We start from the raw sequence: 23,337 nt of genomic DNA on the forward strand, positions 1-23,337 counted from the left end.
ATGCTCAGAGACAGGGTGGAAAAAGGTGTTATAATACTACATTATGACTTCTTTGTACAAAAACCTTTACTAACATTATAATTACTCTCAAGCAACCTAATGCATGACATGACCCCTTTAAAATGTATACAAGTATAAAATATTGTAGGTAATAAATTGCATTGTTGCAGTTATTTAGTCAATCAAAAAAGGCTGAAAGGATGAAAAGTAGTAAAAATGGATCATATCAAGATATTACATATATTCCTTTAACTTTTGAAATAAAAGAGCTTGATGTACTTTCCTATAAAAACATACTGCACTGTAACTTTCAGATCTCAAAACTTCATCCACAGTCCAAAAAAGACCATTATTGAAATTTCCAAACGATTTTAATGTTATATATGAACGACTGAAGTTAATTTTTTATTTTCAATTTTTAATGTCTGTCTGACAGTTTAATTGCAGTCAGATATTAACGGTGTATAGATCAGATTTCTGCACAGATTGTTTCATGAATCTGTCAAAATGTCTGTCACGGCAAGCCCTGCAGCCCATGAGTGAGCAGACTAAAGTGCTGTTGATTATTTCTCATCCAAGTAAGGTAATTCTAAAAGCCACAGCATCAATAAAAACAGTCAGAGAGAGGGTGGGAAATGTTTGTTAAACACTAAATTATCTTTTGGACAGTAAAAATATATTATGGATTTTACTCTTGTTTGATAACACCACTGTCTCATTCTGCCTTTTTGTTTGATTTATGAAACTTTGATTTATTTGAACTCTGTTTTCTTTGGCTTATTAATGACACATCTTCGATATTTCTGCAAATAGATACTATGCCAGTCTCAGATCTTAGATCATGGTTTTATCCAAGTTATATGGAAAAACATTGCGGGTAAAGAAGCGTTTCCAGTGTGTAAAAGTTCAAAATCTTATATAGAAATTGGCACAATATAGAAATGAAAATGGAAGTTGAAGCCACTGTGGTGGCTCTTTTATTAAATATGATAAATCACTTGCAGATTCAGATAAAATGCTCTCAGATCAAATGTTCTCTAGCCGCAGATGCCTTATTTCTGGAAACAAAAGCATGTCAGACTGTTCTGGAAGGTAATAGTAGTCAGTAGGCCTTTTTCCACTGCAGGAACTAAAGCCCCTTTTACATTTACTCGGAAAATGTAAACCTGAGCCAAATCTGGCTTGCACACATCACTATTTTAGGTCATTAGATTCAATTAAATCCACACAAACTAGTTTAAATCACTAGTTAAATAATTTTGGGCTTTCCTTGCTCAGGTACACATTATGAGTTAGGTCACTTGCATTTAAGCTTTTCAGCTAAGCAGGCTGAAGCACACAGAAATTTCGTTCATTAGCATTGCGCCATTTGACCCGTGTCCAAGGCACACCTAGCTAGAATAAACTCATGGCTCTTGGGAGCAGCAGCAGTACACAAGTCTTGGTGATAGATTTGCCTGGTTGGGGGGTTGTGTTTTGTGTTTATGTGTTATGTATTTATGCAACTTACCTGTTTTGTTGGGGGATTGTTTGTTTTGTTATGCATTTTGTCTCATTGTGCTGCAGCAACAGCGTGTCCACATGCTAACGCTGTATGTGTTTTTCTAGCAGTAACAATTCTCTATACTTGCTCTGCAGCAGCAAAGCAGATCTAGTTCGCCAAGACCAATATCCTTTCAATATGTCATACCCACATTCACATGCTAAATCTTTTCGAGAGTTGGCATGACTGAAATAGGTTTATAGTACATTTTCAACATGTTTTTCGCTGAGTTCAGCGTGTGCTCATCTCTCCTCTCACTGCGGCTACAGAAAAAAAGCTGATTGTTCTACTACAGATCTGAGGAAGGAAATATGTTCATCTGGAAACCCAGAGGTCTGCTGCTAGTGGCAGTCATTTCCGTTTACAAAGCTGTCCTGATTAGGAAAGGCTCTTGTTACAACGCTCCTCTATTGTTCCTACTAGATAGATGCATTTAAAAGTTTTCTACAAAGTTAATGGATATTTGTTTCCTCACCAAAAAAGGATTTAGAAATTCGGATACATATTTTCCCTGTTTTTGAAGTCACACTTTAGACCATTAAGACACCTCATTAAAACTATAGAGTTGAGTATAAAATAAAAGTTGTGGGAGTAAATGAATTCAGTAGCTGTCACAACACAATGTCTGTAAAATGTTAATTAAAACTGTTGTTCCAGGTGTGAGGGAGGGAGGATAATTTAGGCATGCTTTAGATGCTTCCACACAAAAAAGACCATCTGTGCATCCTTTCTTAAGCTTCCGCAGGATGCTTGCTCTGACGGAATCAGAGGAAGCATCCAGAAGAAGCTTCGCTGTAAATTTAAAGAATTTATACAGCCCTCATAATGGTGGATTTTGATCCATTTCCAGGTCAAGCAATGAAATGAGGAAGCATCAATTAGGGTATTGAAAATCACCCAGTGCAACAAAAAGCAAGTTATTTTGTCATGTGATATCACTTTTTCATTACATTATCAAAAGTAGCTTGTTATTAGAGAAGCTACACTATTGTAAAAATAGCTGAACTTTCATGCTACTGTACCTTTATATGTATGCCTAAATATTGACAAAATTAACTTTTAGCAGATGTGCATTTAACATTTTTAGTCTTTCTTTATTGGGATATGGACCAAAACATTGATAACTCGCATTGTATTCAAATATTTGTCCAGTAAAATGATATCTAGAATGAGAATTTCCCTCCCCTAATACCACCTGCCTCTGGCAATAGCAAACCAGGATTCAAAGCTGTGATGTAAATTAAATACTATTAGCTATTATAAGCAAAAGGACAAACCCTTTTATATGTCCCGCCACAGAACGTCTTAGATTGGCAGTGAGATGCATATACTGTACTACCCCCAAGTGTTTCCTAACCGATCCTGCATTGTGTTTATTCTCTTTCTATGTAGAATTGCCGTGGGAGGGTGACATCTGTAGCCCTGGACCCCTGGAGCAAGGAGGAATGAAGTATCAGACCAGCAGCCCCAGACACTGCAGAGTTTGACCCAGGATGGAGCTGAAGGTATGGGTCGATGGAGTTCAGCGTGTGGTCTGTGGTGTCACAGAGGCTACCACCTGCCAGGAAGTGGTCATTGCTCTGGCTCAAGCCATTGGTAAGAAGTCTCAGTATAACTGTAATAAGTAATAAGCTGTTTCTTTAATGTAGTACTTCACATTTTGAGAAGCTACTTTAAAACTGTAATTTGCGATGCCACAAGATCAAGCTACCCTTTTGAAAAAGTGAATAGCTACACTTACTAACAAAAAGTAGCTAACAAGGCATTTAATTGGATACCAATTATATAACTTATTGCATAATTTTATATCAGTTTATGTTAAAATATTTTAAAAAAAACCTGGGTCAGAAGGCTTTGCCGCTGAATTGTTTTGATCTTATGCTACAGAACTGGTTCCACTTTTGCTAGAAGTTTATAAAGAATCATTAAAGGAGGGAAAGCTTCCAGCAACCATGACACAAACCTGGATCAGTCTGATTCTTAAAAAGGACAAAGATCCAAACTAGTGTAAGAGTTACCGCCCGATTTCTCTGATCCAGCTAGACGTTAAAATATTGTCAAAAACTTTGGCTTGAAGTTAGGTGACATCTTTATTGTTCATTGTTAGTTCATGTTTACTATTGTAGTTGAATTATGTGATCGAATACAACCTTAATGTAAAGTGTTAACACTGAGCACATTTGCATGCGTTCCTACACTGATTATGCTTCAAAAACTGACATTTAAACTCCTTAAAAGTTCATAAATGCTTTAAGAATAAACTGATTGACACGGATCGATTTTTGCCCATTAACCAATTTCGAGTTGCTTGTAAAAACATTGATCTTTTGAATAAGCTGATTTTTGGTAGTAATCAGTATATTTGGTGTGCTTGCAAGCGTGATAGATTCATCTTTTTTCGTTTCAGCTTGCTCATTTACAAAGCTGCGTGTGCATGATATAGCACAGTACAGCTATTTGTTGGAATAAAAATGCCTAATATTGGAAAACTCTTTTGAGTTGCAGCTGAGCTACTGTCACTGTTGATAATTTTAGTTACTGCCCAACACTGGTATAGAAGACTTGGAGCTATAATTCATTATAAGATCATCGTGGCTAACACAGATACCATAAAGTCTGAATAATGCTGAAACCATCTGGCATCCAGGCTAATTCTGTAATCATTACCCACTTTATAATTGAAAAGCAGATTAAATATCAGAGAGTATGAATTGGCTTTCCAACAGTTTCAGACGTCAAAGACATCAGCCATATTTTAGATTAGTTTCAAAGTGAAGCACAAATGTTTTTTTCTAAGAAGCAGATTTTAGTTAATTACAACACCAGCAGGACCCAGAGCAATTTGTTTTTGATTTAAACCTGTCTTAGTTGACGTCACCGTTTGATTCTATTTTCAGCTGCACTCAGACTGGTATAATCTAAGGGCCCCCTCTTGAACTAGTGAGAAACCCTGGTGCAACCAAAGTGTCTGCTGACATGGAAAATGTGACTCATTCTTGAAAAAGAAAGAACACTTAAAAAAAGTTAACTCCCCTTTCGCTGTTTCAGGAGTGAGCTGTCTTTTTTCTTCTACTTTTTTTTACATGGTAAAAGTACAAATCTTCATTCCTTAAACTTTTAGTTGCCTATTAGCTTCGATTCCACTGAGGTGCACAAACCATATCAAGAAGACTTATTGTTTTTCTTTTTTTTTTTTTGTGCAAATTCTATGGATACAAATTGAGGAATTGAAATGATCAGCAAAGTAGTGAGCAAATTGGGAAATCTGCATCTGAATTCAAAACAGTATACCCATATTAGCACCACAGCCTAATGAGTGAAAGCATGTGTGCTTACCGCTCACCGGTTCTCTGATGTACCGTCGCGTGGTCCTCGAACACGCCGCCACACTCTCCGGGCGAACTGGAGTCAAACCTCCGACCCCCAGCAGACAGAACGCCCCTCCGCTTTTCTGGCGGCAACTGGGGACATTCCTCCACCCCTGGCAGCGGCCCTACCACTCCAGGCGATCGGGCTTGTTAATATAAATCACATTTAATTAAACTCAAAACCAAAACACACGAACATAAACACACACATGACGGACATGCCCGTAATTCTCTCTCTCTCTCTCGAACTGTCGTCGCCGGCCACCTTTATCCCTCGCGCGCCCCAACAGGCCGATTGGGGACCGGGCGTGCAACATTCTAGCCCGGCCCCCCCCCTCCGCTCCACACTTAGCTTAGGGTTTTTTCAAAATCCCTTAACCAAGACATAAATTATCAAATGTAACTCCTCTTAATGCTTTCAAGATACTTCTACCAAACTCGGCACAGACCTTCACACTTGAAGGAATTGTCCACCCAAAAATGAAAATTCTGTCATGATTTTACACTCTCATATAATTTCCAAGCCTTTTATTTGACCAGTGGATATCAGGCTCCTAAAATAAGTTACATAAAAGTAGTAATTACTTACTAGTGTGTTCTGTTTCACGTTTTCTGAAGCTGTACAACAGCAAATAACTTGCCTGTCACTTTTCCTTAAACTCAATTTTTGTAGGTCGCACGGGGCGCTACACACTGATCGAAAAATGGAGGGACACTGAACGACATCTTGGTCCTCATGAGAGCCCGGTCGCCTCTCTCAACACTTGGGGGCAGTATGCCGGCGACGTGCAGTTTGTCCTGCACCGCACGGGCCCCTCTCTGAATGAGTACCACTCAACCAAAGGTCTGAAACCTAGGGGCCCAGAGCGTGGCTTGCATCGGCAGAGTCTTCCATTGATGGCCAAGCTCCGAGCTCCAGGTGAACGCCCCCTGCGCCGACTTGAGCCACGCCGCAAATCTTTGACATTCACGGGTGTGCCCCGTAGCCTCCGGGACATACTTAGTGGAGGCAAACTCAGCGACAGTAACGCCAAACACAGAGTGGTTGTAGCAAACAGTGGCCACAGTACAGCGTCAATGTCCCCTCGGTTATCAGGCAACCGCATGGAGGATCTTACCCAACTGGTGAAGCTTCAAAGGGAGACCCTAACAGCTCTAGATCGCAGGATGGAGGCATATGAGGCAGAGCTTCAGATGCTGAATGAGAAAACAGTAGAGGATTGCGATCCGTATGTGAAGGTGACAGAGGAGATTGCAAGGTTGGAGAAGCAGGTGCGAAGGAACAAGGTGGAGATTGAGGAGGAGGAATTCTGGGCCACCGAGCTCCAAATTGAGCTGGAGAGCGAGAGGCAGCTGCAGGATCGGCTGCAGGAGTTGGGCAGTCGTCTGTGCAGTTGTGATACAGATTTAGAGCAGCGACTGATGTGTCTGCAGGGTGTAGAGGCAGGACTGGAGGCTCAACGACAGCATAAGGAGATAAGAGAGACGCAGCAGGCCACCGAAGGTGAGGTGAAGGCAAGACGTCAGAGGGTGAAAGCAGAACTTAAGGCTCAGTCTCAGCACACGGCCCAGCTTGAGAACAGCTGTAGAGCAGTGGACCGCTCAATTACTGAGTCATTCAAGAGACTACAGGTACGATAACCTGGTTAACATGGTTAACAAACATTAACTCTGATTAATTTGAGCTATTGGGAATTTGACATTTTAAATTGAAGTCAGCAATGATTAAAATGTATGTTTTTCATGTGCCGTTACGCCTTACACACAGTGCACGTGGCACAAATTTCGCCATTAGTACAATGCATACACACTGTCCCCATTTTTCTAGACACTCAGACAGTCCTTGACTGTGCGTATCGTTGGCACATGTACCTGCTGCACTAAAGAGTATCATAGTGCACATGCGGCAAATGCATCCGTATGGGCTTGCGGTCAAATAAGCATATTTAGAAAGGACAAAGTGCTTGACCATGCGAAAGATGTAATTTGATGTGGAAAAACTAAGAATACACTGGCCTTTAGAGGAAAAGTTGCTTTATTCACGTTCATGAGTGGTGCCATATTTAGATCATATGAAAAGCCGAATATTACTTACTTTATCTCAATTATCCCCTGCAATTGAACCCTTTCACTCACAGAATAAATTAATCATGTCTGACTGCAAATAGCGCACTGTATAATGGCATTGATATGTGAGAACTTTTGCTCTTGTGGGATGCTGCATCTAAGTTTATAGGTATCAGTGCAACAAAAACAAAACATTATTGAGTGTACAGTTATTGATGGTCTAGTGCAAATTTTTCCTGCTAAAAAGACTGGCATATGTTGTATTGTGGTTGTTGATGTGCTGGTTTTCCCCAAGGTGGTCTATAATATCTTGAAAGCCATTAGCAATTTCAATTTCAATGGCAGTTGCTAAGGTAGCAGATGACCCTCAAGTTGTTCAAATTATCTGGAGCCGCATGAAAATGATGTCCTTACATGCTGAACATGCTGATTAGCTGATGGTGCCACAAGAGCATGCACAGTCCCAAGCCCGTCACTAGTGACCATCCTGAGCTGTGAAGTCCATTTCATGCTTTTTAGAGCCCCCCAAAAAATGTTCACTGGAAAACACCTCCTATAATATTGTGAAATATTTGTGACTTATTTTTTGCTTGCAAAATAATATTTCTTCTGAATAAGTATATATAGCTTTATTTGAATGGCCTTCAATGGACAATTCATTTGAGTTTTTTTGAGTATGGGTAGCATTCTCGTAACTACTGGTTAAAGCATTCTTAAACGATGAAAAGATGTAGGTGTCTTGAGATGCATTTTTAACAGTGGAAGTTTTTTCAACTTGAAACGGTGTCTAAGGTTTCACATATAGTACATTTTAAGTGAACCAAACCCAGTTTGGTTAAAGTGAACCAACCATAAATGACCTCAGTGACTTTAGTGTTCACAGTGTAAGTGGACTTAAAAGAGGACCCAGTTTCTTTTTTGGACCTCTTCACATTAATGTGGTCTCAGACCCCTTGTTGTTCACACCTCTGCTCTTTAAGAACTCAGATTCCATTGCAATAAGGGCTGTCACGATTATGAAATTTGGCTGACAATAAAATTTCAAACATATGAGCTAATTCTACGCAAGTACATTAGAGCATTATTACTATTTATAGGCATTTAATGTTGCACAATTGCAGACAGTTTGCCAGTTGCAGTACTGTACAAACATTTCATTAGCACCCCTCCACCCTCTCTTCCCCAGGACAGTCAGTACGAGCTGGAACAGCTAACCAAAGAGTTGAGGCAGGTAAACCTGCAGCAGTTTATCCAACAAACAGGGACCAAAGTCACGGTTCTACCCGTGGACCCCAGCGATGAGGACTCCAGCAACACAACAGATGACAAAGGTAACGTTTTTTAACAACATAACTAGAGCCAGGATCGTGTTCTGTTTGTATAGTGTATGAATAGTGTAAGCACTCAGGAATGACGACAAGACCTCAAACATAATGAGTTTTATAGTGTCATTAACGGCAAGGCCACATCTGGTTTCAATTTAGTGCAGTGGCAGGGTATGTAACTTGTGCATGTGCATAAATAAAAAAAATCATGCAGACCCTTACATTCGTTTCTTTTCAAGATGGTAAAGCAATTTGAGATAAAAGTTTCCAATAGAGCGCAACAGTGACCACCCATTTTTTCTGGTTTTGGCCTTGGTTCTGGTATTTTCCCCAAAGGCTTCTCCATTTTGAGATAATCCAATACGAACATGATTTTGAGCAAAAAAGTACACCAAAATTGGAAAAAAGATTAAGTGTCATTAACATCTTTTATGAGGAAATGAACTACAGTCCCATTCATATAATTGAATATAAAACTACTGATGCATAGTGGTTGATTACAAGTATAAAACAATATATTTTAGGTTTATTGTGAAGTATTCAGATACAAAAAAATATCCAAGTAGTTTGAGAGTATAAGGTTGAATGACTCAATAACGACCTTCGCAATGCTTCTTGGGAGTGTGCGGTCCCTGCTCATTTTCCATTATAACTGTGACTTGATTGGGTGATCTCTCTTCAGGATTATGGGTAGGGTAGTTCTTTTTTGGGAATTTGACTGTCAACCTTTGTTTTAGTTTTTTTAATGAAGTTGAACGCTGACTTGTGGCTTCTAAAGAAGGATATAATATTGATTAACAATCTCAGAGCTCATGGTAGGTTTGTCTTCAAAGGTTTATATATGTTGGCTAGTTTGTCTATGTCAAAAATAAATGGGATTTGTACTTTTTTGTGGGCAGTACAGAGTTAAAAAGCTTTTGCTGTAAACCATAAAGGATTGAGGGTGATTCAGAACTACTGCTTCTTCCCTGTTGTGACAGATTAGTGTTGCATTGGTTTATTAAAATGGTCTTAACTCTGCACAAGCAATCTGTCGTTTCTTTCTTACTATAATGACGTCAATCCTTGAGAAAGGGGAAATAAAATGACGGTTTTAAATCTTCTTTTTAGAAGTCACATGGTTCAGAGTGTGGATTTTCTGTATGCTCCATCCAAAATGCCACCTTGTGGTTGGAGTATGTTAAGCAAGTGCTATGCCTGCAGTCAAAATTTTGCAACACCCATAAGTTTGACTATGTTCGAATTGAAATTCTAGATTAATACTGAATACTTGAAGAACTCTTGGCTGTCCAATCAAGTAATTATGAGTCAATAGTGATTTTTCTTTCTGCCATGGAAAAAAGAGCCCAGAGTAAGCATAATGTCAAAATAACATTATGCTTATGAACATTATGAACAAAGTAAGCATGTAATTAAAAAGATATTAGACAGTATTCTTTAACATCCACACCTTAATCATTTTTCCATCCCCAGATTTTGCTTCATTAACTGGCTCATTGAAACGACCGGGTTTGTCTCATCTAGTGGGCAGCATTCGTGGACTACAGAGTCCAGTATCATCAGCTTTAAATCCTGAGGGCATCTACGTTTAAGGATGGCAAATCCCTTCAGTAGCAGAAATTTTAAGATCTTCACCAAGGAAGATTTTGGCTGAATTTGATCGTTTGCTTCTTCAAGAACTAGAAGACAACAGATGCTGTACAAATTCCAGTATTAAGAGAGCTATTAAAAAGCTCTCATTTGTAAATACAAAACTGTATGTTTTTCCATATATAACATCTATTTCCCAAATAATAGTGCAATTAAAATGTGACCATAAGGTATATGCTGACATATATGAACTAATTTGATAAAATGTTCATATATGACCATAAATCAGATTTCTATACACCTTCCAAACATTTTGTCTATACTTGATCACCAATCCACCACAAAGAACTGGATATTATTTCAAAGACAACATTTTTATTTTTTATTTTCATATGTATAATATCAGTATATTATCTACTGAAATGGTTGTCATTTCAATAACTTGGGTAGATGAAGGAATAATTACTTAAGAAATATAAGTATATTTTTGTATTATTTCATTCATATTTTAGCCTCTAAAAAGATTTTGAATGCATGTGCAACGTTCAAGTTTCAAGTGGAGAGACATCAGTGTTAAGTATCATAATTTCAAACCTGTAATATTTAGCTTTTTGTATTGCATGCTATGGTTTGTTTATTGTCTTGTTTTGTAAAACATCTGTTTATCATTCTGTGTGAGTGTTTTACTATGTTGAGCCAAAGATGAACACATTTTGAATGTGCATTAAGGTATTGCATGACTGCAACAAAATATATTTGTATTGCTTGCTTTATTATATTTACCCCTTATTTTTTTATTGTTGAGAAATGTTCATAAACCAATTATGTTTCAATTATGGACAAATACATAAGTAATATTGCTTGGAAACTTTCACTCTAGCTACACAATGTCATTACCATATACAATGTAATGTATAGTATTGTGGTATATCATTTGGCCCCCCAAAAAAAAAATCACAGCTCTTTTGCTGTAACTAAACATGAGTAGTGTTATGATCACATCTAAAATGGGGCTGGCATGTTAACTCTTGTGAATTAGATATTGGTATTTCTAATGTTGTTTGCCAAACATTTGCTCTTATTCCTTTGTCTTTTCCCTAAGGCTACATTTTATTTCTGTAGATTGTAGAAATATGTTAACTTTTTTTGTTTCAGATTGTTTCTTACATTATGTGCAATTGATTAATGGTGTAGCTATTTATGTGAACTGTGTACCATTATTTAAAAAAAACAAAACAACATTCAATAGTTACTATATGTTTTACTCCATAGTGCCTGAACCAGTATTAAACCCAATATAGCCCATATGAGTTTTCCTTATTTTTCAACAAATCCTTTTCACACACAAAAAAGTGTAACAGTACATGCTTTCATGCAGGATATGTTTTATGTTAAAACAGATCGGCTCGACCAATGGTGTGTGTTTGGGGCGTGACTATCTGTTTGTACAGCCAATAGAAGACAGGGTGGGTGGGGACTATTTTTGCAAATCCATTTGGTGACAATAGTGGGCCCATTGTACAAAGGTGCCTGTATTTGTTCCTGGCAGGCAGCACATGCCATAACCCTGTGCCCCCATCCCTAATCCTAACCATAAGCCCAAGTAGTGTGGCAGGAACAATGCCAGGCACCTTTCTCCCATCACGCAATGGTGCTGAAATTACATAGACCAACAAAAACAACAAAGCGCAGACAAAACCAAATAATTTGTTAAGAAGAATTGGCACAACATTAACAAAAAAAAAGTAAGAAAAGCATTTTGTTTGTGTCCAATGGCTCTACTATACCTCAGGAATAGGCAGACATGTCCCTCAGATTGTGTAGTCCACCATCCCACAATGGTTTCACTATGGCCAGTGTGGGCTGCATTGAGCTCTGACCATTCAAAATGCCTCGTCTTCATCCAGACCTCCATTTTCAGTGCAGAAGCACAGACTTTTCTAGAGCCACATGCTTTTATAAGACATGTGCAGAGAGGGCTGTTTTCATGGCCAAATCTCGTCCTCATCTTGCCAGTCAGAATGGCAAACTCCTTCATGCAAGTCTGCTAAGAGAGGGATGGGTTAATATGAGAAATTTATTTGTAGCTATAATGCATAAAATTTTAAAAAAGATCTACCATGAGCTCTGATATTATTAAGCAATGATATATACATATGTGAAGCCACAAATCAATGTGATTTCAACCTCATTTTCAAAAATTCAAGTTTGAAATTCTCACTGAAGAACTACACTACCCATAATCCTGAAGAGAGCTCCATCAATCAGAGAATTCAAGAGCCACTTTTCCACTATTGGCCTAGGGCTATTGTAAGGATTACCTTGTCTTGTTTCACCGTTGCCCTTTGGTTATCACGTTTTGTCCCTTTTGTATTCCGTAGTTTTCACTTTTGTCCCTTGTTTAGCTCCACAGTCTCCCTGTTAGCGTTCGTGTTCTGTGTCATTGTTTTCACCTGCCCTCGTTAGTTGTCTTTGGTTTTAGTTTATCACCTTGTTATCTTGTTTGAGTTCTGTTTGTTCATTGGTTCTTGTCTCCCTATGTCCATGTATTTAAACACTGTCTGTTTGTTTCGTCGCTGTCAATCGTTGAATGTTGTTAGCCTGGTATGTGTTCCCTGTCTGTTTTCTCAGTCTTGTGTTTATTTCCCCATTGAGGGTTTTTCCTTTGTTCCCGTGTTTTCTGTGTACCTGCCTTGTTTGTTTCCTTAACTTTATGGACTGAGACAGCCCGCGGACGGGCCCTTAAATGTACAAAAGTATGCGATAAACAAAACTGCTGTGTGTACATTGGTACACATGCCACATATCTTTGGAAAGCTACATTTCTTGATTTTCTATTGATATAAACCATTTTAAGATACAATCACAACAGCAGGTACAATCTATATCTTTGTCAGACCACCAACATATAAACAACCAATAACAAAATTTAGGCAATTCACCTATGAAGCCTCATAGTATTCCACTGATCCATAACTTCCCGACAAAAACGGTGTTGTTTCATTGTCAAATGTCCAAACGATCAAATCAAGTAAAATGTTTAGTCCAAATCACATTATTACATCAATAAATATCCACAGACTCTTGTTGCATCATTTCAAAGCACCTGGCATCTGTGCCTAATCTTTCACATATAATCGGTACTAACTTCAGTTCAGATGTAAACATTTCCTATATCCGGTATCAAAATGGAAGCACGCACGCTGACCTTTCGATTGACACCTCATTTGACCCAATAGGAGCTTCCATGTCCTGTCCACAGCCTTCAATACCCAACCACCATCTGTGTCGAGTGTAAGGGCATACCCACTTTCCTTTGTTTACTGATCAAACCAATTACATCGAAGAGTGGAAATGACTGACGCATCGTATAGCCAATGAAATTCTGAAAACAATGATATGCGGCTTTAGTGGGACGATTAGAGCACGGTTCTGTAATGTGTGTGCGCAAAATTGCCTTGCCATTACGGAGTGTTTTGTGCGTCTGTGCGTAAAAGTATTGGAGAGCTGTTTTGGAACTGTTTACACATTTGGCGATTTAAATATGGTGAAACGGACGCGAAAAACAGGATTTTCACCCCAGGATGTGATATAAGAAGGCATTTACTGTGAAAATGATGAGTTTGGAGATGAAATTTCTGAAAACAATACGGATAATTCGGAGGCAGAGGAAATGTTTATGGAGAGATGAGACATTGCTCTGGACAAGTAAGTGTTTTCTTGTGTTTTATAACATATATTTCGCATAAATAAGCTTTAGTTTGAATAATGAATACACATTTTGTAATTACCCTTTGTCGTGTGTTTCCTCAGTGAGTGTTTGAACCGTTTGTGCGTGTGTGAGGTTTTAGTTCATTGTTTGTTTCAGCTCTATTGACATGCTATATAGATGTTTTGTATATTTACTGTAAATATGTATTTATATATATAAATGGACGCGAAATACATATATAAATAAATCAATAAATATAAGTTGAAAATAAGAATATATGTTGTGTTTGAGAGTCTATTTGTTACAATGCTGGGGAGGTGGGGGAGGGTAGGCCCATCTATTTGTTACAATGCTGAATTCATGGGGGAGGTGTAGGCCCATCTATTTGTTCCATAGTACATTGGCAAAGTATACAGTATTTACAGTAAATATACATACAATAATACATATTTACACAGTCGAAAAGAAAACGATATATATATATATATATATATATATATATATATATATATATAGAATACAGAAAAGATGGAAAAGTTGTGTCTAGCTTTGTAAATTACATTTATTTATTCTCACTGAATCAGATAGCGATTGGGAGCCGGATGCGGGCCACATAAAGTGGAGCAGCAGGACAGCACCTCATCAAGAGAGGAGGGCTTTCAGAGAGACCCTTGCTGAGGAGCTGGCAGAGTTGGGGTCTCACTCCACAGCCAGACCCGTATCTCCTGCTCCACGAAGAGCACATCACAGGCCGTTGCACATCACCAAATCTTGCACCGCTGGTCGGTCTGAAGTGCAGGCAGTGTCATGCAAAGACACCAGTGAAGTACTCTTCCTGTGATGTGCCTTTGTGCTTTGTACCCAAATGTGACTGCTACAATGACTGGCATGTTGCTAGAAACATGTACAATTTTATAATGGTTTGTAAATACTTTGTGTAAAAATTCATGTAAATAGTTTGTTGTGTATTTTTTATATAAACAAATTGTCCACCATAGCACTAGTTTTGACTCTTTTATATGCACAACATTTAGTTTCAAGAAGGGAAAAGGCACTCTAATGTGTTTATGCATCAGTTACTCTGTGTCAGCAAAACTAATAGTGGATCTGGATATGGCATATGATAGCTCTAAGTGTCATCTTTCATTAGAGCCCAAAATTATGACTGTACGTTGAAGCGTTCAATAGTAGTAGCCCTTTTGTCCTAGTTTACCAAAGGGTCCTTTTGGAGTATCCAAAAGGCACTTTTGTAAAACGCCTGGGTGTACCCTTAGAAAAACATGTGTAAAATATTCATTTTTTATGGTATTGTTATAACATTTGAACTTGGACTAGGTAAGGCTTCATGCTGTGATCCCATTGTGTTCTCAAGCTAATAGCTACAAGTTATAGTCATCTGCAGGCATCTGTATGCAAAAAAAAATTTCAGGCAGAAAAACAAACTTCTATTTCATTGTGTTCAAACTTCTATTACTCAAAATCAGTAGCACTTACAGTAATTCTGACTGCTGGGGAAAAAACTTCAGAGTGTCCCCTTTCAGATGTGAGCAACCATGCATGTACTCCAAACGGTTCAAGAACAGCTTTAAATTTACTTTGGGTATGCCTTGATTAGGCGTTTAGGCTAATTTTACAGGATTGGGAAGAGGTTAATAAAGCTGAACTGCACTTGGATCCGCATCTCCTCGTCTGCCTTCGCTGCTCACTCATAACAGCTATCAACTGGCCAGGACGTACCTCGATTCGCAATACCAAAAGCGATCTGCGTTCCCACCATCTAGCCAATAGCCCCACAGTGTTGCCCTAAAACCCACCCTTAATACACCACCCTGGTGCCAATGTCACACACCTCACCCATTTCACAAGCAAACAGGAAGCTCAAGCTGAGGTATCATGTTATCTAGAATATCAAGTTTATATTGAATGTAAACATTAGCTAGCTAGCAAGATAAATTAGTGATAACTCACCGACTGTAACAGGTCTCTCCACTAACAGAGGGATGATGTCCCAGCACACCATCTACGAAAGTTCACCGAACCATGGAAAGTCATTTCTTTGGGCATCACTTTGTCCATTGTGCATTTGAATGGATTTGTACTGTGCCCGCATTTTTTCCCCCCGAACCTGTACCGTTGTGTGCTTGATACATATCTTGACAAGTTCTGCAAGCCTCCACCTTTGACATTGAACCCACCTCAATCCCCGGTTGGCCTTGTTTGGCCCAAGGGTAATCAGTTGGCCCTGAGAAAGCCCTGAAGCCCCGGAGTTGATAATGGAAATGCAGCTAGTGTTACCAAGGAGTTTATACTTAATATAAGTCTTAATATAAGCTTTATATTGTAACATTCCCTCATGAAACATGTAAATCACACTGTCTTGTACCTGTCTTTATCTTTGTTTCATATACTTTTTGTTTCTTTCAAATCAAATTTTGTTGTGTGATTAGAGATGGTGGTTTTGGTTTTCTTTATTAAAAGGATTATGGCTAAAGGCCCATTCACACCAAAAACAATAACTATAATGACAACTATATCAGCATCCACACCAATGGACGATAACATTCTGTTTATTGTAAGCACGCTGCAGATACGTTCAGTTTAGTAGGACGTGATATTGGAATATTTTTTCTGTGTTCTCATTGCATTTAAATGGCTTTAACCAGCAGATATCCTCAGTGTGCAGAGTTCCGAGTGCTTCTGAATCATTTTGTGAAGCAATTGGTTCAGTTGATTCAAAGTTTGGAAAAGCCTCGCTTCTTCCATCTATAGTGGGGCTTGCAATCTTCACTGTATTTACAAGTACAAATAAAGTAACACATTTTGTTAGGGTTGTCATTTTCACCACATTTCAAAGGAGGCAAGACATTGTCGACATTAGCAATGTATACCTGAGGTCATTTTAAACTACCAGCTAGTGTTAGCTTTTCATTACCTTATCTCCATTAATACTTTTCACCATTCATTCTGAGAGGAAACCCAATTGTCTGCCATTTTAAATGCTCAAGCCCTTTAAAGCTGGATGGATTTTGGCTGTCAATGTTTTTATCATTCATCAGCTGGGAAAAAAATTCACTCTGAAAGTGTTCCCAACTATAACGTTCCTCTAGACAGAGAACGGTTTTTAAAACTGTATGGTTAAAATGATTGTCATTGGTGTGACCGGGCCTTTAGACCTTTTATAAAAAAAATTAAATGCCTATGGAGGATATGAACATGAAAAATACTTTCAGAATGTTTATAGAGTTATCGGTCATAGTTATATCGGTCACTCTGTTGAAATGAGAAAAATGACCAATTACTATCTAGAGTTCTATAATTTGCAGATCCTTCATAATAATAATAATAAAACATAAATAAATATAAACATTCGCACAAAATCGAATTCACGAATTACCTTTGCAGCTTTGATTGTCTGTATTTGGGTTTCACTGAATCCAAAATCTGTAAGTCTATCAAGTGAATCCTCTTAGAACACAATGACATCACCTGAGAAAATGACCTTTAGCTGATCATGTACATGTTGATACATTGTCAAAGTTTTTCTAGCAAGTCAGTACACTCTCGGCCATCTTTGGAATGCTCTCGGGAGGCTATTTCATCCATGACAGTGCAGCTCCTACCTACTTAAAAGGGGAAACACTGAAATCTCATAAACGGTTGGTCAAGATTATGATCAAAGAACATATTTGAAATCAGCAATAAAATCTGACAACACTGGAATCAGATGGCACTAAAAATACAGATTTTTCCCGGCTTGCATAGCTAATGCGCATGCGCTTACTGGAGTTCATTGACCTTGTTTATGTCTGTATCTTAAAAGTGATTGGCTTTTTTTTACCTGTAAGGCGGGATTTTCTTTCTACATCCATTGACCATTGGGCTCTCCAATTTCTCCCATCCATTTTAACAGAAGTGCTAAACAGTCTCTGACATTGTTCATAGTAGTCTAAGAGTAGTTTGTATTTGTATTGATATCATAGTAACCATAGATTTATATATACATTTTGTCACAACTTGATTTCATTTCCTTCTATCCATTTAAAATGGTAAAATCGAAGATTACTTGTGAAACTGGGCAGGTGATTTCAGTTTCCCAGCATGCTTTTTATGGGACTCGACAGGGGGAGTAAACGTTAAAATTAAGTGTTATTTTAAGTGTTTTTGTGCTAGATGAATATAAAGGGATACTTGTTAGTGCTTAATGTTTTGTTGAAATTTCAAAGTGTTTCTGTTATGTTGGCGTTTTGAGGGTTTACATTATGGTGAGGAGTGGAGCTTGAGCTAACGATGAAGACGGAGATGTAGCACAAGAATTGATTGCTCGCTTCGTTAAGTAAATGCTGTGCTAACTTTAGCATAGTTATTGAACCACACTAGCATTCACTTTCATTAGTTAGTACATAAGAAAATAAAAAAGGTTTTATTTGAGTTACATTGGCATGCCTCATTTTGTTGGGTTTACCCATATGTTCTTTCTACACAATGTGTTTGTGTTGAGAATACATAGTAATAATAAAATAAGAAAACTCATTTCAAACATGTGGCACAGCTGTCCAGTTGAATCAGTTTCAGCCAAAGAGATATTTATTTTTAGTGTTAACTCAAATCTTCGAAATACCATAGTTACAGTTAGTGTTACTTTTGTAAAACAATGGTAGCCTTTTATTTTAAGGTTTCATCAAGGGTTTAAACAAGCAAAAGACAGAGACATGGATATATACTGTAGATAGATGTCTTTAAATACATTGACAGGCTAATATTAATATTTACACAGTAATGCACCCAGACTGGTTTCTATTCTAATTTACTGTCATATTTGCGTTCAATGGGCATCCCAGCTAGCATTTCCAGAGCTAGAAGGAAGCTGCATGTTCATTCCTTTCTTGCATTTGAATATAATTTGTAGCTCTTATATACAGATCTTATAGATATATTTTCGTATGTTATCTTTGACTATCTGTCATTCTTCCTCCACTCCAGTTATATTTCATGTACCATAGGTGTGCATGAGTCCCATAAGAGCGTATAATGTTTTGTGTATTATTGAGGTGTGGCATGTGGTGTTACATTATTTCCATACTGAAAGAACACTTTTAGAAGAGCGGTCTAAGTTCACAAGTGTTTTGGGATTCCAGTGAAGTAAAATGACTTAACTGGACACAACTGGACAAGAAAACCCAAGAGAAGAGTTGAAACTGTGTGTGAAGGCTGACCTACTGCATAAGGCAAGTTCAGCTATGCACTTTTGTTTATTTCTCTAGAAATGTTCTGCTGGGTCCAATGTTCGACATAAGGTTGGCATGCTACATGTTCAGAAATCTAAGAATATTCCAGCTCACTTTAGATGTGAAACTCAATTGCATATAGTGTGAGTGTTTGTATTGTACAAACATTGAATTGCATTCTGCAAAATCCATACCATCGTCAAAGTTACTTTTTTAAAATGGCAATATGTCAACAGGAACAGGTCTTGTAACTGATAGCAAGATCTACACAACCTTCTTTTATTGTTGTTTTATTGACCGCCGCTTAAAATCAATGGACTATATATATATATATATATATATATATATATATATATATATATAATCAATTGTGGACATTTTGAGTTATATAAATGTGTTTCAGTAAATGGCATGAGACAAATGGATAGAGATGTGTACAACAGATGACTGAACTGACAATACAGCTCTCTCTTGATCCAGTGATTATAGCCCTAATATTTGTTACTCTTAATAAACAAATGGCACATTATAATGGTTATTTCCTGAGCTGAAGCAGCTTAGAGGGCAGTAACTTCCTCTCTCTTTGGCTGGTATGCAGTGGATCCCTCATTCACATGGATAAGGAATGTGGTCATACTATTCAGAAAATGAATCATCCTAATGTTTTCATCCTTCAACCAAGGAGTCAAGATCCGAACTGAACTAATTCTACAACAGTGAGTGGCACCGTAAGGCTCCATTTTTTTTAAATGTTGTGCTTAATGTGAGTTTGTAAAGAGGCCCCCAAAAGTGGCATTTATTGAAAGTAAAGCAGTAGTTGTACTCTTAAAGGAGTATTTAGGCATTTTTTGGATGTCAGACTTTGTGGAACACATTCATACAGTAGTTAATGTGATGAATTACACCTGTGGTTACTCTGGTAGCACACTTGTGAGAACTTAGTTCTGAGTTCTGAGAAAAGCTCTTAACATCTGTTTGCAATTGCCTATTGGTTTGATATGATGACATTTAGACATTTTTAAGTGTGATTTAAGTATCCAAAAGTGTCCAAAGTTTGTAGATGTTTTATTTTAGTTGCATTATACCATTGAATATGTTTTATTATTTAGTTTTCATTTTTTCAAACGGATTGTTCAAAATGATTCCTCAAGAATATCCTCTTTTGAGATATACATGAACTAAGCTGCGTCTTTAAACTGTGCTTTGACTACTTCATTCACCTGACATTGGTATTGCAAAAGTTTTGCTTGAGAAAATGTTGAATTTTCACGCCTCATGTTTTCTTTGCATCCCATTGTTCCATATTTATAGCAATGTTTCACTGGGAAATAATGTTATCTGTACACTATCTGTTAAGCACGCCCAGTTTTAATGGACTGCAAAGGGCTGTCAACACTCCTTGGTTGTTTAACTTTCATAATGTCGAAATATCCTCTTTTTGTCATGCCAACAAGTGTTTGTGGTCCTGTGTACAGTGAAAATCTAAATCAATCTATCTTCAGTTTTAAAAATGATTTGAACTATTTTATGAAGAAAAAGTTGAGATTACTTAAAACAATCAATATAGTCAACTTTAAACAGTGAGCACATTGAATGTCAAGTTTGGTGGTGAAGGTACACTGTAAACCCTGAAGTTGTCGTTACTGGAAATATCAACTTAATTTAGTGTTACTTGAAATGTCAAGTTTTGGGCTCATAACTTTAAATTCACTGAACTTATTCATCTAAAAAAATTATCCACTGATTTAAGATTTTAAGGATTAATAACTCAAACTTTTGAGTGCTAAATTGAGGCTATGGGATTACCCATAATTCTTTGTGTTTATTAATTATTTAATTATGTTTCTTTGGTCAAAGGTAATTTATGGGGACAGTTACACAGTTGTAATTAAGAGGTTTTAGCACTTTTTTAGTATTATTTATGTTGTTTTGTTGCAAATAGTTGTTTTGTGTGATGTCACTATTAGTAGTGTCCCATTTTGTCAAGTTGGACCCTGTTGACTGATTCTCTGTACATGTGCAGGTAAAGTGCATGTAAGGTATAAATTCATTTCTTTGGAGAATTAAGTTTATTTAATGACTGAAATAGAATTAATTATGATCTTTATTTGTTCTGTGCTATTGTTTGATCTAAAATTAAATAGTAAAAAAAATGTAAATGATTAACAACAGTAGAAGCAACACTATTTAAATAGCAAATTGGAGTTAAGTCTTCTTGCATCTAGTTAAATTAACTTAAATAGTTAAGTTCATTCTATATAAACAGCAAGTTAATTGAACTTAATTACATACGTTTTGAAGATGCCATTACTCAATTCAATTGAGGGAATGAGATTACTCAATCAAATGAGTAGTCAATTTTTCAATGTTTAGTGTAGAACTTACAGGCTTTTGAGCATGCTCTGTTTGATCACTGATGCTCACTCCTGATGTGTATTTAAGATATGTATATTCCATGCATTATTTCTGTGGAAACATTGTGAACAGTGAAACGGAAGCATACATTTTACTGATTTAAGTCTAGAAAGCCAGGCCTCCCATGGACATGGAAAATCAGAAAATGTCAGGGAATTTAAAAACTGTGATTTCAACTCATAACTTTAAGGATGTTATCTAAGAGTGGTGGTGGCGTAGTGGGCTAAAGCACATACTGGTAATCAGAAGGTCGCTGGTTCGATCCCCACAGCCACCACCATTGTGTCCTTGAGCATGGCATTTAACTCCAGGTTGCTCTGGGGGCAGATTGTCCCTGTAATAAGTGCACGTAAGTCGCTTTGGATAAAAGTGTTTGCCAAATGCATAAATGCATGAATGTAAATGTATCCAGCAGTCATAAACATTTGGTAAAGTCATGGAAAGCCTTAAAAATGCATGGGTCAGAATCTGTGGAACCATGTAAGGCTAAGCACTAGGGACTTTATATTGTTGCATCTGCTGCTGAGCATGCCCAGTGGAGAAACATTGCGGGTGAAAATGGCAACATATATTTTCCTTTTATTAATTTTACCTGATAATGCTTCAGCGTGAGAGCGTCTCTCCACTCAGTCAATGACGGCAGTGACAGCGGTTGTCATGGGCAGGGCATGGTAGAATTCAAGTTATAATGCACCAGTTACAACAAAGAATCCCCAGTTTCAAAAGACAGCATGGGATACTGTAAAAAGGAAGCTAAGGTAGAGCTATAAGCATATACCGAGGGTACACGCAAATACTGATCCTTAGAAGTCTTTACAGACAAACAGCCCTGGGAAAAAAATAAGCATATGGCGTATACGTGCATATGTCCCGACTACACCACTGAATTTATTGAATAATCTTAGTTGTGTTTGTCTCAATGCTCAGTCTGACTGAAAGCAGATAAAGTCATCATAAAAGTAATCCATACAACTCCAGTGGTTTAATCCATGTCTTCTAAAGCAATCCAGTTGGATTTAGGTGAGAACAGAACAAAATATTACCCCATTTTCACTGGGCATCTTGTCATTGCAGTCTCTAGGCACGATCATTATTTCAAGCTCGATTACACTTCCTAGTGCTTGCTGCATGCACAGAGCGCTAGATGGCGCTATGAGAAGTTTAATCGACCTTGAAATCACAATCGTCACGGAGACTGCTGTCATGATGTACAGTAATAAAGGAGTTACATTTTGGTCTGTTCTCACCCAAAACCAACTTGATTGCTTCAGAAGACATGGATTAAACCACTGGAGTCGCATGGACTTTATGCTGCCTTTATCTGATTTTTGGAGCTTCAAATGCCTGATTGGCAGTCACTTGCATTGAATAAACCTACAGAGCTGAAATATTCTTTCCTAAATCTTTGTTTGTGTTCAGCAGAAGAAAGAAAGTCATACACATCTGGGAAGGCATGAGGGTGAGTAAATGATGAGAATTTTCATTCTGGACATAACAGCTGGAAACCCTGGAATCCATTTTACACTGTAAAACCATTAAATCCCTTTTTTATCCCACTAAAATCATGTTAACCCTTAAACGCATACCTGATCAGGTCTTTAGTGACCCGGGATGACATTCCACCCCCTGTACCTCATCCATATTTTGGAGTTGTGCCCACGCCTCTTTAGTATTCCTCAATCTTTCTCTTATAAATAGTGTAACACACACACATACACACAAAGATGAAATTGCAAAAAAAAAAAAAATAAAAATAAAAAAATAGAAGAAGAAGTGTAATGCACCAAAAGTGTATTGGGTCATTAGAGATCCTAGATATGTAACAGTGTCGTTTTATTTTTTTGCACTTCTGAAAATTATATTTTTATTATTATTTCATATCTATGTAAGTTTACTATCATATGATATATTTCTTTGTTTATTACAAGAAATACTATTTTCATACAAATACATACTATATCACATTGATTTTCTGTGCAACAATTATGAACTAGATAGGTACATTTCCTGAAGAAAATGTGAGTGGTGCTTGCCGTGGCAAAACTCGTCAAATAGCCTGCTTGAAAAGAACAGAAATTGTGGTCATAAATAA

General features: G+C 37.5%; 2 protein-coding genes across 2 annotated transcripts in view; both read left to right on the forward strand.

Annotated features, from left to right (window-relative positions):
- Positions 1 to 11,192, forward strand: part of LOC127638252 (ras association domain-containing protein 8-like) — a 35,616-nt gene extending 24,424 nt beyond the window's left edge. The window contains exons 2-5 of the mRNA XM_052119696.1: positions 2,936 to 3,139; positions 5,585 to 6,543; positions 8,165 to 8,309; positions 9,777 to 11,192. Of these exons, the coding sequence (XP_051975656.1) occupies positions 3,037 to 3,139; positions 5,585 to 6,543; positions 8,165 to 8,309; positions 9,777 to 9,895 (1,326 nt within the window). The 5' untranslated portion in view covers positions 2,936 to 3,036 and the 3' untranslated portion in view covers positions 9,896 to 11,192. The remainder of the gene's footprint in view (positions 1 to 2,935; positions 3,140 to 5,584; positions 6,544 to 8,164; positions 8,310 to 9,776) is intronic.
- Positions 11,193 to 18,697: 7,505 nt separating this feature from the next.
- LOC127638357 (synaptotagmin-1-like) overlaps positions 18,698 to 23,337 on the forward strand; it is a 28,162-nt gene continuing 23,522 nt past the window's right edge. The window contains exon 1 of the mRNA XM_052119842.1: positions 18,698 to 18,830. The gene's annotated coding sequence lies outside the window, so the exon portion shown is untranslated. The remainder of the gene's footprint in view (positions 18,831 to 23,337) is intronic.

This window comes from Xyrauchen texanus, chromosome 46, assembly GCF_025860055.1.
Source record: "Xyrauchen texanus isolate HMW12.3.18 chromosome 46, RBS_HiC_50CHRs, whole genome shotgun sequence".
NCBI lineage: Eukaryota > Metazoa > Chordata > Actinopteri > Cypriniformes > Catostomidae > Xyrauchen > Xyrauchen texanus.